The 15,849-nt window shown below is 43.2% G+C and overlaps 13 protein-coding genes across 13 annotated transcripts; 8 read left to right on the top strand and 5 right to left on the bottom strand.

The window, feature by feature from the left end:
• Positions 1 to 4: 4 nt before the first annotated feature.
• On the bottom strand, positions 5 to 295 carry Eint_011010 (SCF ubiquitin ligase and anaphase-promoting complex protein; the record flags this gene model as incomplete). The annotated part of the gene is made up of 1 exon (XM_003072277.2): positions 5 to 295. The coding sequence occupies one exon, from the start codon at positions 293 to 295 to the stop codon at positions 5 to 7; it is 291 nt and encodes a 96-aa protein (XP_003072323.2).
• A 60-nt stretch (positions 296 to 355) lies between these two features.
• Eint_011000 (uncharacterized protein) lies at positions 356 to 2,143 on the top strand (the record flags this gene model as incomplete). The annotated part of the gene is made up of 1 exon (XM_003072276.1): positions 356 to 2,143. The coding sequence occupies one exon, from the start codon at positions 356 to 358 to the stop codon at positions 2,141 to 2,143; it is 1,788 nt and encodes a 595-aa protein (XP_003072322.1).
• An 80-nt stretch (positions 2,144 to 2,223) lies between these two features.
• Positions 2,224 to 3,144, top strand: Eint_010990 (NOL1/NOL2/sun tRNA/rRNA cytosine-C5-methylase; the record flags this gene model as incomplete). Its single annotated transcript, XM_003072275.1, has 1 exon — positions 2,224 to 3,144. The coding sequence occupies one exon, from the start codon at positions 2,224 to 2,226 to the stop codon at positions 3,142 to 3,144; it is 921 nt and encodes a 306-aa protein (XP_003072321.1).
• A 123-nt stretch (positions 3,145 to 3,267) lies between these two features.
• On the top strand, positions 3,268 to 4,413 carry Eint_010980 (uncharacterized protein; the record flags this gene model as incomplete). Its single annotated transcript, XM_003072274.1, has 1 exon — positions 3,268 to 4,413. The coding sequence occupies one exon, from the start codon at positions 3,268 to 3,270 to the stop codon at positions 4,411 to 4,413; it is 1,146 nt and encodes a 381-aa protein (XP_003072320.1).
• Positions 4,414 to 4,580: 167 nt separating this feature from the next.
• On the bottom strand, positions 4,581 to 4,772 carry Eint_010975 (uncharacterized protein; the record flags this gene model as incomplete). Its single annotated transcript, XM_009163552.1, has 1 exon — positions 4,581 to 4,772. The coding sequence occupies one exon, from the start codon at positions 4,770 to 4,772 to the stop codon at positions 4,581 to 4,583; it is 192 nt and encodes a 63-aa protein (XP_009161816.1).
• Positions 4,773 to 4,833: 61 nt separating this feature from the next.
• Positions 4,834 to 6,852, top strand: Eint_010970 (DNA repair helicase Rad25; the record flags this gene model as incomplete). Its single annotated transcript, XM_003072273.1, has 1 exon — positions 4,834 to 6,852. The coding sequence occupies one exon, from the start codon at positions 4,834 to 4,836 to the stop codon at positions 6,850 to 6,852; it is 2,019 nt and encodes a 672-aa protein (XP_003072319.1).
• Positions 6,853 to 6,872: 20 nt separating this feature from the next.
• On the top strand, positions 6,873 to 8,564 carry Eint_010960 (uncharacterized protein; the record flags this gene model as incomplete). The annotated part of the gene is made up of 1 exon (XM_003072272.1): positions 6,873 to 8,564. The coding sequence occupies one exon, from the start codon at positions 6,873 to 6,875 to the stop codon at positions 8,562 to 8,564; it is 1,692 nt and encodes a 563-aa protein (XP_003072318.1).
• A 51-nt stretch (positions 8,565 to 8,615) lies between these two features.
• On the bottom strand, positions 8,616 to 9,101 carry Eint_010950 (general negative regulator of transcription; the record flags this gene model as incomplete). The annotated part of the gene is made up of 1 exon (XM_003072271.1): positions 8,616 to 9,101. The coding sequence occupies one exon, from the start codon at positions 9,099 to 9,101 to the stop codon at positions 8,616 to 8,618; it is 486 nt and encodes a 161-aa protein (XP_003072317.1).
• Positions 9,102 to 9,155: 54 nt separating this feature from the next.
• Positions 9,156 to 9,878, top strand: Eint_010940 (microtubule-binding protein BIM1; the record flags this gene model as incomplete). Its single annotated transcript, XM_003072270.1, has 1 exon — positions 9,156 to 9,878. One exon carries the CDS (start codon positions 9,156 to 9,158, stop codon positions 9,876 to 9,878), a length of 723 nt encoding a protein of 240 aa, XP_003072316.1.
• An 82-nt stretch (positions 9,879 to 9,960) lies between these two features.
• Positions 9,961 to 10,758, top strand: Eint_010930 (uncharacterized protein; the record flags this gene model as incomplete). Its single annotated transcript, XM_003072269.1, has 1 exon — positions 9,961 to 10,758. One exon carries the CDS (start codon positions 9,961 to 9,963, stop codon positions 10,756 to 10,758), a length of 798 nt encoding a protein of 265 aa, XP_003072315.1.
• Positions 10,759 to 10,812: 54 nt separating this feature from the next.
• Positions 10,813 to 11,388, top strand: Eint_010920 (ubiquitin conjugating enzyme E2; the record flags this gene model as incomplete). The annotated part of the gene is made up of 1 exon (XM_003072268.2): positions 10,813 to 11,388. The coding sequence occupies one exon, from the start codon at positions 10,813 to 10,815 to the stop codon at positions 11,386 to 11,388; it is 576 nt and encodes a 191-aa protein (XP_003072314.2).
• A 76-nt stretch (positions 11,389 to 11,464) lies between these two features.
• Eint_010910 (CDP-diacylglycerol insitol-3-phosphatidyltransferase) lies at positions 11,465 to 12,034 on the bottom strand (the record flags this gene model as incomplete). The annotated part of the gene is made up of 1 exon (XM_003072267.1): positions 11,465 to 12,034. One exon carries the CDS (start codon positions 12,032 to 12,034, stop codon positions 11,465 to 11,467), a length of 570 nt encoding a protein of 189 aa, XP_003072313.1.
• Positions 12,035 to 12,120: 86 nt separating this feature from the next.
• On the bottom strand, positions 12,121 to 15,828 carry Eint_010900 (uncharacterized protein; the record flags this gene model as incomplete). The annotated part of the gene is made up of 1 exon (XM_003072266.1): positions 12,121 to 15,828. One exon carries the CDS (start codon positions 15,826 to 15,828, stop codon positions 12,121 to 12,123), a length of 3,708 nt encoding a protein of 1,235 aa, XP_003072312.1.
• Between the last annotated feature and the right edge of the window lie 21 nt (positions 15,829 to 15,849).

Raw genomic sequence — 15,849 nt, 5'->3', positions numbered from 1 at the left:
AACTCTATTTTGCATCTTGCTTTTCCTCCGGGTCATAGTAAACCCATTTCTTTGTATCCAAGGGGCAGACGTTTTTCGAGCTCAACCACCTTGTTATACAATGGGTATGGAATGCATGGTTGCAGACACCCCAAGATACCTTGCATTCGTCATTGTTTATAAGCCCGTTCTGGCACTCCACACAGGTATCCATGATGTGGTTTCTGCAGATTGCACAGGTTTCAATCTTCATGTCCAAAGACCAAAGGGCAACCAGATTCCATTTCTTCAGCTTTATTATTTCTTTGTTCTCCATGTCTTTGTATATTTGAGGGGTTGATTCTCTTGCCCCACTTAGACACCATTCTGGGATTCGATGAAGAGTAACGAGGTAAGAGGGAATTTAGAAGACCATGACAAGAGCAAGGAGATGGGGGAGGGAGATTTAGGTGGGCAAGGGACGGAGCTCTTTGGAGACCATAAGGGTTCCGAAGAGAGGGGACGAAGAATTGAGGGATATGACGAAAGGACAAGTTCTACTGGCTATTTGGAGAGAAGCGAGGGAAGACAGAAGGGCTGGACTCGAGGCAAAAGAGAAGGGTTTTCTCGGGGGAAAGGGAGGAGAACAGAAGAGCATGGAGTTCGAGAATTGGGGGAAGATGGGAGAGTTGTTCGAGGAGAGGAGGTAGACTGGAATGTTCGGGGCCTGGGGGAGAGAAAGGGAGGTAAGGAAAGAGCTAGGAAGCAGGATGAGAACTATAAAGAAGACGAAGAAAACAGAAGAAAGGAAGGAAAATTCTGCCAGGAGGGGATGAAGGGAAAGAGAAGAGGAGAAAAAGGGATACCAAAAAATAAGTCAGCAGAAAGCGAGGCTTACTTAAACAAAAGTTCCAGAAGCCATCAGTTGCTTAATGGACCATTGTGTGGTTTGCATACTTCGGCGAACAATATCAACATCGAGGAGATAGAGAACATGCTATACAGGGATGTGATGAACGATGTTTCCATCGACATTCCCGGGCATGAGATAGTCCCTATACTCTGTTTCTTTGAAAATAGTAGAGAACTCAAGGCAAGTGGATTTAGGTCGGTAGCATCTTTCCCGATGTCTCTGGAAGAGGACCCAAGGAAATTATTGGTTTCTTCGGAAAAAGGCAAGATGAAGTCCAGCTCTGGAAAAAAGAGAAAGACAGAGACGAATTTGGAAGACGGAAAAGCACGTGGCAGGGACAAGGAGATGGTTCCCTTGGATATGAATGACTGTAGATACAAATATTTCCTGAAAAGAGCTTTTCCAACGATGCAGAGGGATGATGAGAAGATCCAAAAATACATTGAAGATCAAAGGACCATGCTTCTAAAGAGGGCTAAAAACAACAAGGCAGAGATTCCGGATGTAGGAAGCGGGCCATCCAAAGCACCAATGACTATCATTTCTTGTATTCCCGAGATTCCACCGATTGGATTTTCTGAAGAAGAGGACAAGATAGCCTCCGAACTTATACAGAAGTACAGAAACAACTTCAGGAAGATTGAGGAGACAGCATCACACCTAGAGACTAAAAAGTGTATTCTAAAGTACTATTTGGCAAAAGACAAGACATACTCATACATGAAACACAAGTCTGGAAGGATCTCGGATTTGGAGGTCAAGCTCATAATCGAAAGAGGATGGTCGGAGTATGAAAGAAATATATTTATTCAGCATTTCAGGGTGTTTGGAAAGTCATGGGGAAAATACCGTCCATTGATAAATAGGCCGGAAAGAGATCTCAAGATGTTTTTTAGATACTACACAAAGTTTGTCCTGCCTCAGAATGAAAGCTTAGAAAAAACGGGCGAGCCCGTAAAAAGAGCTTCTATAAGCAAGGAAGATGTGCTGAAGAAGTGGACTATAGACGAAAGGCAGGTGTTTGCAATATATTTTCCATACTACAACAAGAACTGGGTGTCTATGGCAGCATACTTTCCTGCAAAGACTTCAGGGGATCTTCGGCAGTATTATAATAGGTATTTCAAGGGTCTCAGCTACAACGAGCAAAGGCTTGAGGCCAGCCTGTATAACTTCGGCCGAAAACTCACAACACCTCCAGCGAAGTATATCGGTAATTCCAAGGAGGAGATTATATTTTGTACAACGGCAGGGGTTCTTTTCAAGAGGTGAATGGGCTGGATGGGATGATTAAACTCTATGGATTTGGCCAAGCTACAGGAACGATTTTTTGAAGAAAAAATTGCCCTCTAATGGATACGTACAACGAGTATCTTCTGGAGAAGATATGCGAGTTGTTTCCACGTAAAGAGGCAGAGGTTTTTATTGAGGAGAGCGAAAAGCAAAGGCCTACAACGATACGAATCAATACGCTTTTGAAGCGTAGAAAAGACGTGTCGAAGCTCTTACGTGGAAGGGGTGTGGATATTGACGATCTCAGCTGGACAGACAGCGGATGTGTTATCTTCAAGTCCTCTGTTCCTATTGGGGCCACGCCCGAGTATCTTGCCGGATACTATTGTCTTCAAGGAGCTGCATCGATGCTCCCGGTCCTTAACATGGAGCTCAAAGAGGGTCTGACTGTTGTTGATTTGTGCGCAGCACCTGGGGGGAAGACAACACACATTGCTGCACTTATGGAAAACACAGGGACGATCTATGCAAACGATATGAACGAGGAGAGAATAGCAGGATTAAAGAGCAACGTACAGAGAATGGGGGTGAAGAACTGCATAATAATGAACATGGACGGAAGGAAGGTGAATGTTGGAAAGGTAGATAGGGTTCTGGTGGATGCACCGTGTTCTGGGACCGGAGTGATATCGAAGGATCCGTCAGTGAAGACCAACAGAACAAGAAGTGAGATAGATAGAATGGTTACGCTTCAGAAAGAACTGATACTTCATGGATTTGAGATGCTGAGGCCTGGAGGGATACTGATGTACTCGACATGTTCTGTGCTTGTCAAGGAAAACGAGGAGGTTGTTAATTATCTTCTCAACAAATGTCCTTCCGCCCGAATGGCCCAATGCGAGATAGACATTGGAAAGGATGGATTCATGAGTTTCAAGGGAAGAAACTACAACGGGTCTCTCAAGATGGCTAGAAGGATCTATCCACATGTGCACAACATGGACGGGTTCTTTTATGCAAAGATTCAGAAGAAGTATTAAAGTTCTTATATCTATTTACATGCACCATGGTAAGCCCTTGAAACACTTTATTGTTTGAATGAAACTGTTACAGAAATGGCTGATATCTATGGGCAAATCAAGTTCTGATAAACAAAACACCAGATGATAGGGCAATTGAGTTTGGTGGTAACGCTTTGGAAATATGTGGAGACGGCAGATGCAGGAAGCCCGTTATATTCGATTCTTCCATCGAACTCACCTCTTTTTGATCAGGGATTTGTAGGCCCCATGCCTCAGGTTCAGACGATCAGTGCTCCTTCAAGTAAGCCAGGGCAACTGCTATCGTTTGCGCCTGATGGAGGGGTTGGGCAGCAGATGGGGATATCTCCCTTAGCTCTTCAGCCTCCGGGAAACATTCAGTACGCAAATGTCTGTGATATGTCTGAGAAAAAAGAACAGCTTAAGAAGTGTTTGTCTGAACAGCTCGAGAAGTTCAAGAACATATTAGAGAATTGCAGGAAAACACTTGGGGAAAATGCCAAGGAATGCTGTATTGATCAGAAATGTCTTGATGTGCTCAACGGAGGGAACGCCTCCTGTAACGAAGAAGATGGTGAAAAGAGTTGTAAAGACAAAAAATGCCAGGACAAGATTGCAAATGAGATCTTGAAGAACCTCAATATGGACCAATTGAAGGATTCCTTGCTAAACTCTCTTAAGGGAAGCTTGAAGAAGATAGGAAACAAGCTTGGAAGCCTGACCTCATGTGCTAGGGGGGAAGAAGGTTGTAATGAAGAGAATGGTATATCTTCTCTTGGAGCCGGAAAGGGAATTCCGCCTGGGGTGCTAATATATCCCATAGAACAGAGCAAATACGAAGCCATAACCAACATCCTAGACCGGCAGGAGAAGTCTTCTCGCCAGGGAGGCGAAGAGTCTGAGGAGATGCAAGGAAATCCCAGTGGACCTTATAATAAAGGTCCTTCAGAGAGCTGGGACAAGCAGCGCCGGCCAAGGCGAGGAAGAAGGAGAGGAAGATCCAGAAGATACAAGGAGGATGCCTCAAGTGAATGGAAGGGAGGGGAAGACAACCAAGGTTCTGGGCCTCATTCGTCGGAAATGGCAGAGATGTCGTGCACAAAGGAGATGTGTGCAGACATGGATAGATATGATTCTCCAAGCATGAAGGAAGAATGCATCAATTACTGCAAGGACTACAGAAGGAAAAAAGGCATGAAAGCCGACGACGATGAAAAGGAAGAGACCAGCGAATTGACAAGCGATTCATGTTACGATGAAAAAAAGTAATAACGCCTATATCCAGAATTCAATGGACCATAGATAATGGGGTAAAGGGCGATGCATTGAGGTTTGGTTATGGCGTTACCATGTATAAGCATCCGTACAGATTGTAAGAATACCATTCCCTCCTTCAATCAGAATAAACATTCATTTAATTATTTGTTTTCTTCTAGTTAGGCATTCCGCGGGGTAAGCTCGAAGTCTATTGGGAAGGGATGATCTTTGTTGAGAGGAACTGGGGATTCCTCCAAGTCCTCGTCCTTTATGTTTGTGAACGGCTTGGCGGTCAGCTCGATTCTTTCGAAGTTCAGAAGACATGCGTCCAGAAATGCATCTGTGTAGTATGTATGGTCTTGGACGAACATGGGGTGGGGACTGTTTCGATGTAAGTGGATTAGATAAATCTGTGGGAATAGCATCCCAAACATGAATGAGCTTGTGATTCCCAAGAAAGCAACAAAGCATCAGTTCCCATATGAAGAGCTTGTTCTCAAGGAGGACAACGACGGCTTTCCGATGTGGGTGAATTACGATGGACTAATCATACTGGAGATGTTCAGAGAGTCTTCCCGGCAAGCCTGTGACTTCCTAATAGCCATTGCAGAGCCCGTGAGCAGGCCACTGAAGATACATGAATTTCAGATTACGGCGTATTCGTTATATGCTGCAGTAAGTGTTGGACTGACGACAGACGACATCATCAAGACATTGGACCGGTTTTCAAAGAACTATCTTCCGAGATCTGTTAAGGTGTTTATCACGGAATGCACACTAAGCTATGGGAAAGTAAAGCTTATTCTGAAGGAAAACAGCTTTTTCCTGGAGGCGGCTAATGAGTCTGTGTACAAAATGCTGTCTGAAGACACTGTGATACGATCGCACACGGTTTGTAAGCCCAAAGAGGGAAGCGGACTATCGATTGAAGTAGAAGATGTTGAGCTGGTTAAGAAAAGGTGCATTGAAGTTGACTATCCACTAATTGAAGAGTACGATTTCCGAAACGACAAGACACTTCGAAGCCTTCAGATAGATCTCAAGCCCACGACGATTATTAGATCCTATCAAGAAATATGTCTCAACAAGATGTTTGGGAATGGACGGGCAAGGTCGGGAATAATTGTACTTCCTTGTGGGTCGGGAAAGACAATTGTGGGAATTACGGCAATAAGCACTATCAAGAAGAGCTGTCTTGTGCTGTGTACATCTGCTGTGTCTGTTGAGCAGTGGAAGCAGCAGACATTGCAATTCACCAACATATCCCCCGAGAATGTGGGCAGGTTTACTTCCGATCACAAGGAGTGGCCGAAGGACGATTGTGGAATAGTTGTTACAACATACACGATGCTTGCATACACGGGAAAGCGATCGTATGAAGCCCAGAAGATCATGGACCTTATACGGAAGACGGAATGGGGATTGCTTGTGCTGGATGAGGTTCATGTTGTTCCTGCAATGATGTTCAGAAGAGTATTGTCACTGGTGGGGCATCACTGCAAGCTTGGGCTTACTGCAACCCTTGTCCGGGAAGACGACAAGATTGAAGATCTTAACTTCTTGATTGGACCTAAGCTTTATGAGGCAGACTGGCAAGACCTTAGTGCCAAAGGGCATATAGCCAGGGTGTCGTGTGTGGAGGTATGGTGCAGAATGACTGGAGATTTCTATAGAGAATATCTTTCGCAGCCGACGCGGAGAAGAAGGCTTCTTTCGATAATGAACCCGACGAAGTTTCAAATGTGTGAATATCTGATCAACAAACACGAAAGTAGAGGAGACAAGATCATTGTATTTTCAGACAGTGTGTATGCACTGAAAGCGTATGCCCTAAAGCTTGGGAAGCCGTTTATTTATGGGCCTACAGGGCAAACAGAGAGGATGAGAATTCTCAAGCAATTTCAGACAAACCCGGTTATCAACACGATATTTCTGAGCAAGGTTGGAGACACATCTATCGATCTTCCAGAAGCTACATGTTTGATCCAAATAAGCAGCCATTTTGGAAGCCGTAGGCAAGAAGCGCAAAGACTTGGAAGAATCCTCCGGGCCAAGAGGAGAAACGACCCAGACTTTAAGGTCTATTTCTACTCTTTGGTGAGTAAGGACACGGATGAGATGTTCTATTCGAACAAGAGACAACAGTTTCTGATAGACCAGGGCTACACGTTTACGATACTTACAGACATACCGGAAGCTCACGAAAATGAACACTGTGTGTACAGAACAAAAGGACAGCAGAGGGAGTTGCTGGCTGGAGTGCTTCTCGCATCTGAAAAGGAATTGGAGAGTGAGGAGAGTGGAGACGAGGAAGGGACTATATATAGCACAGCAAGACTGAAGAGCTTTAGTGGGGGAGATGAAATGGCCTATATCGAGAAAAAGACACTAAGATCCAATTCGTCCGGCAAAGGTAACAAAAAGAATAGGAAATTGAATCCAAAGCCTTAGGTCTTGATCTTCGATCCCTTATGAACTTTAGTCCCGACGAAGAAGAGAGGTTCAAAGAGATGCTAAAGTCTGACAAGAAAGAAGAGTTACTGGTAGAGCTTTCCAAAGAGATTGAGAAAAAGGAAAAAGAGATGATGAAGAGCATTTCTCGGGACTACATGAACATAATTAACAAATGCAGTGACTTGGAGAAGGTCAAGCAAAAGCTGCCAGAAATTGTAAACATAAATAATGAACTGCTTTGCTCTGTTTCTGATGCTGTTATACAGCACGCAAATATTCTCCATGATATTGAGGAGAACTCCATAGTGGAGTCCCGTCTCAACCTGGTTGTATCTGAGATGAAGGAGATTCTCGGCTTCATCAATATTGCATTTGAATACGAGAAAACAGACAAGGAGGACCGGGAGGATCCGCTATACTACTACAAGATGGCAAAGAACGTGCTAGAAATGGAAAAGAAACTATGTATGTTCGAGAAATACAGGTTCTTTGTGAATGTAAACCAGATATGCATCAGGTCGAGAAAGTTACTTGCAGACTTGATGATAAAGGACATTGACCTATGGATGAAGAGTGCTTCCAACAATATCCGACAGGTGGGAATGGAAATAAACGAAATGTTCTGGAAGGATAAGGAAAAGTCCTACATATTTGACCCTCTTGGCTCTTTAAGACATCAGTTTATATCCAAGAGTTTTCTATGCATTCTTCACGAGTCGAAAAGGCTAGGAATTGGGTCGAAGGTGGTAGAGAGAGTCAATGAGAAGAGAAAAGTGTTTGGAGAGAGGATTGGAGAAGTGAACAGTCCCCTGATGATTTCCGATGCAGCAGGGTTTATTCTGTGGAGCCACTATCTTTCAGCTCTGGATTCAGACTTTAAGATGCACAACCAGCTTGTAATTGGGATTCTGTCAAAAAGCAAAGTGCTTCATGAAAGCCAAAACTTTTCTCAAGTAAGGAAAATGCTAATTACTCTCCGAAAGCTTACAGTCCATCTTGGAATCGACTACGAGAATGTAGATAGAATCATAAGCTCTGTGGCGATTGGCTACTTTGAAACGCAAGGGCCTAAGGATGTGGATCTTGAAAGCAACGGGGTGGACCAACTGAAGCTTTCGATGACAGGCTTTATTGACGAGTGTAATGACTTTGTGTCTAACATATTCCAGTTTTCAAATGAACTTGATGAGCTTCTCGCAAAGAAGATAGACCAGTATCTATGCAAACTTCTCGACGAAGGAAAGGACAACATGGACCTATTTTTAGATGGACAGTCAGCTGCCAGAGATGTTTTAAGACATGCCATTGAAAAGAACGACTTCTATAGAAATGTGGAGTTCAACTGTATGTCGGAGATAGACAAGGGAAACAAGAGATTTATGGAGGAAGTGATAAAACAGAGGGAAAAAGAGATCGACAAGCTCTTTGGAACAGTTACCAAGAGTGGAGATTTCGGAGTCGATCTCCTTAAGTTGTTTTCAAGAGTCAGGGAGCTGCGATTTCCTGAAGATGTAAATGCAGAAATAAAAAGAACACTGGTGGTCTACATTAGGGACAGATTTACAGACACGATGAAGGACAAGAGCTTAGCTTCACAGAAGAGAAGGATTGTTGAAGGGCATCTCTGTAGCTTCTACGGGTATCTCCGAAACAACGAGCCATCTTTTCAAAGTATACTTGAGCCGTCTGTGGAGCGTGGGAAGTCGTGAATGTTATAAAATAAATGAAGTGGGGAAGTTTATTTGTATGGATCATGTATTTTATCTTTCAAGAGACCTGATGAATTTTTCATCAAAAACAACTTCTATCGACACCTTCGACCAGCTGAACGGGTCGAACATCACAATGAGTCTCTTGACATGGTCGGCGATTGCTGGAGAGTTGAATGTAACAAAACATTTGTACATCCTGCAGAAGATGTATTTTCTCTTGAGGATGTTATCATATGCCTTGGTCTGCAACTTGTCGCCCGGAAATGTATAGAAAATATAGAAAAGTGTCTCTTCGTGGAGGTTGTCCATTTTCATATCCTCTATATTAACTTTGAAGATTCCCTCATTCGGTGCTTTTGGATAGCAATTTGGAAGCATTCTCGAAAGAGGAGACTGGGGATAGTATGTGGAGGGGTCCTGGTACTTTTTTGCCTGAACCACAGATAGTATTTCGCTCAGCCTGTCCTTATTTACCTCGTGGATGGTCGGCTGCTCCTGCTGAATCTTTTCGAGCTTCTTCTGTATATTCACCATTGGATTAGGGATTCAAAGTACATATCAATTAGGTGAAGGGAGGGCCCTCCGGGCATGACACAGAAAAGTCGTAGAGAGCTGATTGAGTGGATAAGGTCTCTAGGCATCGAGATTTCCGCCATCGAGGAGCTTGGAAGAGGAGTGGTGATTTGTAGGATTTTATCTATAATACACAAGGACTTTCCATCGAATTTTGTTAGAAATCCCATTGGAGAACACGACTACTTGAGAAACATGAAGATATGCCAAGAATTTTTTGGATTAAGAAACATTAAGCTCTATTTCCCTATTGACAGACTAGTCAAATGTAAAATGCAGGATAACCTAGAGGTTGCACAATGGCTGGCAAAGTACTACTTCAAGAATATGGGAGAGAGACATCCCAGAGAAGGCATCAGCAGTAGAAGTTCAAAGGCTCCATCCCCCCTTCCCTCCACTGCAGTTCACTGTTCCAAATGCCGGAACATTACAGAGGTTATGGCCCTGAAGGAGAATAGAATTAAAGAGCTCGAAGACACAATTGCAGAAATGAGGGATCAGGTCAAGCAGATGGAAGATGAACAAAATATGATGGAGCAAGCATTGGCCTCCCGATCTGTACCTAGAGGATTTGATGACGATGAAGTTAAGTCCTTACTGATGACCTTTGAAAAGGAAAGAGACTTCTACTTTAAAAAGCTATTTACCATCGAGAAATATTTTCTTGAGAGGAAAGGGCTCGACGAAGACCTTAAGAATGATGTGCTTGGGATTCTTTATGAAGAAAACGCCGAGTGATGTATCGCATCTACATATACCTATTAAAGCCCCAGAATGAAGTCTTTTTGTTTTCCCTGCTAGTGAGATAAACAAATATCCGATGGAAAATCCAGGAAGTCTAAGAAGGCAGGCTGTGCTTTATGCTATACCTCTTTTTCTGGCAGCAAGCCATTTTCCAGGCCCATATCTATTTGCTTTGTCCATTCCTTCCTCTCTTGTTGCACTTCTTGTCCCAGGCACAAAAAGAAAGATGTACATATCGAACTCCTTGTTTATTCTTTCTCTGCTGTTTCCAAACATCTACTTCCTGTGCTATGGATTTACAGTAGCTGCAACATATGTTTCTGTAAGCAATCTTTGCATAGACAAGTTCCACAGGGGAAACCTAGAAATAGCTGGGATTATGGAATCCATGGGAATGTTGCTTTCGCTGTACTCACTAAACAATCGCACAGTGAGCATGTGCCTTGCAGTCTTCCATTTTTTCAATATATACCATCTGTCTCCTCCTCCAATAGAAAGCGAAGACTACGGCCAAGCATACAAGAAGGTTGCAAGGCTCTTAAGAGAAGCCTCATTTACAGACAGGGCTAACGAATACAGGGCAATTGTGAGATGCAGGAAGATGGTGCTTCCAGAATTTCGAATCGACTTCCGGACGCCGTTGCTTATGGGAAAGCTGCCGTGCTTCACAAAGGCCCTCATATGCTGCTCGCCGCTGGTTCCCGTCGAAAAATCGTATTGGATATCCTTTGTGGCATATTCACTGTCGTTTTCCTCTACAGAGTGGATTTGTTCAGGGATTTCGCTTTTCTGTGACTTTACTCCTGGACATCCCTTCTACAAGCTAGTCAGTGCACAGATCCTGTATTTTGTGGCAGATAATAACAGGTCTTAAGGAATCTGTATGCCCAGGCTAGAGGATATAAAAATAAATACACAACCCCTGCAAATGTTGTCATCTGGGGCCCGCAGAAGGCTATCGAAGGAAGAGGATATGCTAAAAGACTCTACAGGAGATGAAAGAAAGCTCTTCAGAGCATGTCCTAGAGGGCCTAGGGAAAACAGAAACTACAAGGTTTGGGATATCTACTTCACCCTCGGTGGAGATTCCTTATATGCAGGGAGGATACTGAAGGCTGTCATGGAATTTCCAGACTGCTATCCCCTTCAGCCTCCAACGCTTAAGTTTGTTTCGAAGATGTTTCATCCAAACATCTATGAGGATGGAAGAATGTGCATATCAATTCTCGAAGAAGACATTCTCGATCCAACCGGGTATGGAGACTCGAAAGACAAATGGGCACCTGTCCAAAACATCAGAACGATTCTTCTTTCTGTGATTGTGATCCTCAATGCCCCCAACACATCGTCTCCAGCAAATGTAGATGCTTCTGTCATGCACAGGGACAACCCTGAAGAATATTCCAAGGAGGTTATTAAAATAGCTAGGGAAGAAGATGAGAAGCTCAGGAGCTCAGACCCTCAGGCCAGGGAAATAGCATTGGAAATGGAGTCCGAAGACTAGTTATAGGCTTCAATAAAATATTTTCTCATCTCTGCAAGTGTCTTGTTGATGAGAAGTTTAATCGATTTCTTTGGCATCACTTCCCATTGGAATGAATGTTGCTTATGGCTGAAATTGCTTCAAAAAGCTGGGCAAGATGGAATATTGTTTTGGTTGCAACAATTCCTGCGAGAGTATAGAAAAGGATTCCTCTGTTGGAGAAGCAGTAGACATACATAAAGAACACCTCGCTCAGTAGACATATAGGCCCCAGGACCCGCCTGTCGTAGTAGGTCCTCAGGATTTTATTGTCTGTTCCTTTGTGGTGTTTCCCAGACAGCGCCGACATGTGGAAGTATATGAAATGAGAAACAAGATCGAGTACTATGTACAAAACTAGGAGCTGGAGGAATTCAGGCCTCTTGTGGATTATGTGAAGGGAGATCACGACGGTAGAGGTCCGATCGGTTATCATGTCTAGGCATGATCCTAGCAATGTGCATTGGCCAAACATTCTTGCAAGGTGCCCATCAAAGATGTCAAGGAGGGACGAAAGACTATACAAGACAACAAATCCTCTGCCAGGTGCAAAGACAGACAGGACTAGGAGAATAATTCTGAGATATCCAACAGAGTTTGGAACATTGAAAATCACATTTGATTTCATTTGGTATCGATGGGCAGGGATTTTGTTTTGAGGTTTCTCGGAAAAGCCTATGCAGAAGAAGCACGTCCATTTAAGATATATATTTACTAATGGCCCTCCAATGCTGGAGGTTGTTTCTTTTTCTTTTCTTGAAGCCCTACTTGAATCCTCTTTGCCATGAAGCCTGTGAGCTTTACCAGGCGTTTTTCGAGGAAAGCCAATGTGTGTATGAAACCGCTAAATTCATAAGCATCTATTAATATTCTATTGAGGACCTTGAAGACCTCAACTCCATTAACAGAGACTGATATCGATACATCCTGCTGGATCTTAGGAAGGTTGATGTCATTCTTATACTTCCTCCTAATTCTATAGCGCTCTAAAACATTTTTAAGACTTAGTATGTACGACTTTGGCGGGACAGAGATACTCATAAAAAACACGTTTGGCCTCTTTGCTGCCATCCCAAACCCAAGTCTACAGAGCTCCCTGTCATTGGATTTTGAAACAAGCACAATCTCGGCCGGGAGCTCCGAAGATTTAATAAAGAGGTCAAACGGAAGGAAAAACTCCAGGTACATTCCTAAGGCATTCATCTTGGGAGAATAGGGACCATTTCCGGGGAAGAGACTTGCAAAAGCAAATGCAATTGGTATACTGAACTTTAACTTGGTAATCCATACGCCCCCCTGGTTTGGGATAGTTCCTTCTAATTCAAACTTGCTGCTGAGGTTCCAATCCTTATACTCTGATGTATCTTCGAAAGAGTTGTGGTATGGACTTTTCACTATTGTGATTTTCTTCCCATTAGAATACTTCTCCACGACCTCGAAATTGTATTTGATCATGTCGGAGAACAAGATTCTGGAGAGTCTAACGTCGAGAATGTCATAGAATCCGTCTTCCTTCCTCTCTCCTTGGATTTCCCAAGGATTTGTTTCTCGTGACCCTATGTAAAGCCCCATGGCATTTTTGTCCATGTCAATCTCAAACCTTATTCCTGACGGTATAACCCCATAGAAAGACTTCAAAAGAAGATTAGGAATCCCCAAAAACAAGAAGTCTCTCAGATTATTGTTAACAATCTTCACAAACCAGGTGTCTCCCTCGGAAGAGATAGTCTTCCCAATCCTCTGTATCCTAAAGTTGGTTGAGCTGGAGATCTCAACAGACATTCCCTTCTTTTCCTTCTTGTCATCCTTTTTGAACATCTCATCCCTTACATCCCCCATCACTCTTCTGTATGAGTCGTAATTTATTATCTCCGATTCGTATATCTTATCCTCGACAATAAGATGCATGTTTAACAAAGTATTGTTTGAGGAAATCTCGGAAAATCTGTATAGCACTCCAAAAGATTTGTATATATGGCCCTCAAACATGTATTGGATGCTGGGCAAGATTTCTATGGACCCAAACCCCCTATAGGGTGTGCTCTTGTTCTCCTCTTCCAAGACCATAAATCCAACGTTTGGAATATCGAATTCAATGTTTGTAGAATTGAACATCTCAATGGGAATGGATATCTCTGTGATTCCTTCATATACACGCCCGGTGCTCAGAGCCCAGTCCTTCAACCTCTTTAACTTAGACTTAAACACCATGTCTTTAGGACATATCTGCTTTTTAACACCATCCTCATCGTCTCTTCTTGTGATCCAAGCAAGTATGTCCTTGATTGCTCTTGCTACATAATCCCCCTCATCACAAACAACAGCTACATTATTCGCTCCTAACGCTACGAGGTCATGTAGGTTCGAAAAAGACACCGAAAAGTCTATCCCATTCCCAAGCTCTATCCGTGATCCACCTTTCATCAACAAATAGCAGATCTTGGTATACCCAAAGTTTACAACAACTGGCTTGGCCCTCTTCAGGTTTAGGTTCTTTGTGTAGGCTGTCAGATTGAACCTTGTGTCGCATGGTATTCTAATAACATTTCGTATGACTACTCCAGAGTACTGGGGTGTTTCATCCTCCAGGAGATGCACAGAGAAAAAATGCTTTCTTATTTTGCAAGGCTTGTCCTTGTTGTATTTGAGGAGGAGTCTTCTGCCATCCTCCTTCTCTTCCTTCTCCGAAGAGTCTCCGTTGTGTTCTAACTTCTCAAGTATGCTTTTCAGTGAGTCGCTGATGTTTGTATGCATCAAAAACTCCCCAAAGATCCTTCTGTTCAACGGCTCTTCACTGTTCTGGTATATTATGTTGGTGTCCTCCACAGAGAATTTCGCATTTATTCCCGCATTGGAAAAGGAAAAGTCGAATCCAACAAGCTTCAGTTGGAAGGTTGTAAAGGAGCTCTTCCTCCCTGGAGAAAACCTGGCCAGGGTATCGATCCGGAGGGATGATAAACCACTTGAAACAGTATGTAAGACATCAATTACATTCAAATCCTTTTGGGAGGACAAAATGTTGTACTCGTGGTTCTTGTAAAAAAGATACAACAGTCCTTTAGATAGATTCCACACAAGCTCAATGTCATTTACAAGAACCATCAGGCCGTTGGAAGAACCAAAGACAATCTTCACTTCCTTTTCATTCGACGATCTGAAGGCCTTCAGAAGCTCCTCAGAATCAAATTCAGAAAGCATGCATGTCACCACAAAATACTCGTCTCCGTTATCAATGAAGATTTTGATCCTTCCAATCAGGAATTTGTTGAAATAGATGTCCCCGAAGAACATGTTCGAGCGCATCACTAGGATGCTGTGGCTCTCGATGAACGGAAAGATTTCCTTTCGAATAAATGCACGGAACCCTGGAAGGTCTTCCAATATGCCGTTCTTTAGAATTACCAATGGCTTCTTAAGAATAGGGCATTTCTTCTTCCTGTTCTTAAACGCTATGTCATGGCTTCGAAAGCTTCTGGTATTGAACCCAATACTAAGTCCGAGGCCAATCCATTTTTCCGACGGGTTTTCGTCGTCTCCCTTAAAGTAGAAGCCCTTCACCTTGATGCTTACCTCTTCTCCATTAAGTCCCTTGATGAGATTTTCCTTAAGCTCTTCTCCCCATTCAGGGGTGATGCTGATCCTTATAATCAAGGGAGTCAGGAATATGGATCCATCCACCTCCACAGGTCCGACGTTTACAATCCTTGGGTTGCCCTTCCCTCCAAAGTTAATCACAACCCCACGGCTCCGGATCGCAACAAACTTCGGGACATTGAATTTTTTGTTGTCTATCTCACACTCTAGCAGAAGCATTCCATCTCTCGATTCTGCATACACCTGTTTAAGCACAACCTCTTTCCCAGGACTTGAGACAGAGCTCCCCAGGGAGAAGGATTGCGAGTTACGAAAAGGAAATCTTATAAAGCACAACCGGGGGTACATCCGTGCATCCATTCTGATTCCAAAGTGAACCGAAAATCTTGATTCAATCACATTCCTCCTATTGAAGTTTTCTATGTATATGTCTCCATTAAACAGGATATTCTTGTGCTTTGCAATGTTTGCCATTGGAATCCTCAGTGAAAGTAAAGGATTCTCGCTTCCATCTGGTGATATACTGAATAGATTGGCATATACATCTGTAAACTTCACATGAATCGGGGACTCCGAGTTCTCAAGCGAAATTCCCACCTCTATTTTCTTCCATGTCTTTGTGTCATAAACCACTTTGTTGAGTTGCAACTTACTAAGGTCTAAAGTGTAAAGCCAATAGAATGTCTTGGTCAGACGGCACATTGCAATTACAGAGAAGATGTACAGGGAATACAGAATAAGCTTCCTCTTCTTGCGTCTGAGTGGATTTCCTTCCTGTCCAGAAGGGTTTTTGAGCGATGGAAACTCCTCCAACTTGCCTATCAGCATTCTCCGGGGTAACCATTTGAG

Source organism: Encephalitozoon intestinalis, chromosome I (assembly GCF_000146465.1).
Source record: "Encephalitozoon intestinalis ATCC 50506 chromosome I, complete sequence".
NCBI classification, from domain to species: domain Eukaryota; kingdom Fungi; phylum Microsporidia; family Unikaryonidae; genus Encephalitozoon; species Encephalitozoon intestinalis.
Note: the sequence above shows the minus strand (reverse complement) of the source record. Positions and strands in the feature narration are given on the sequence as shown.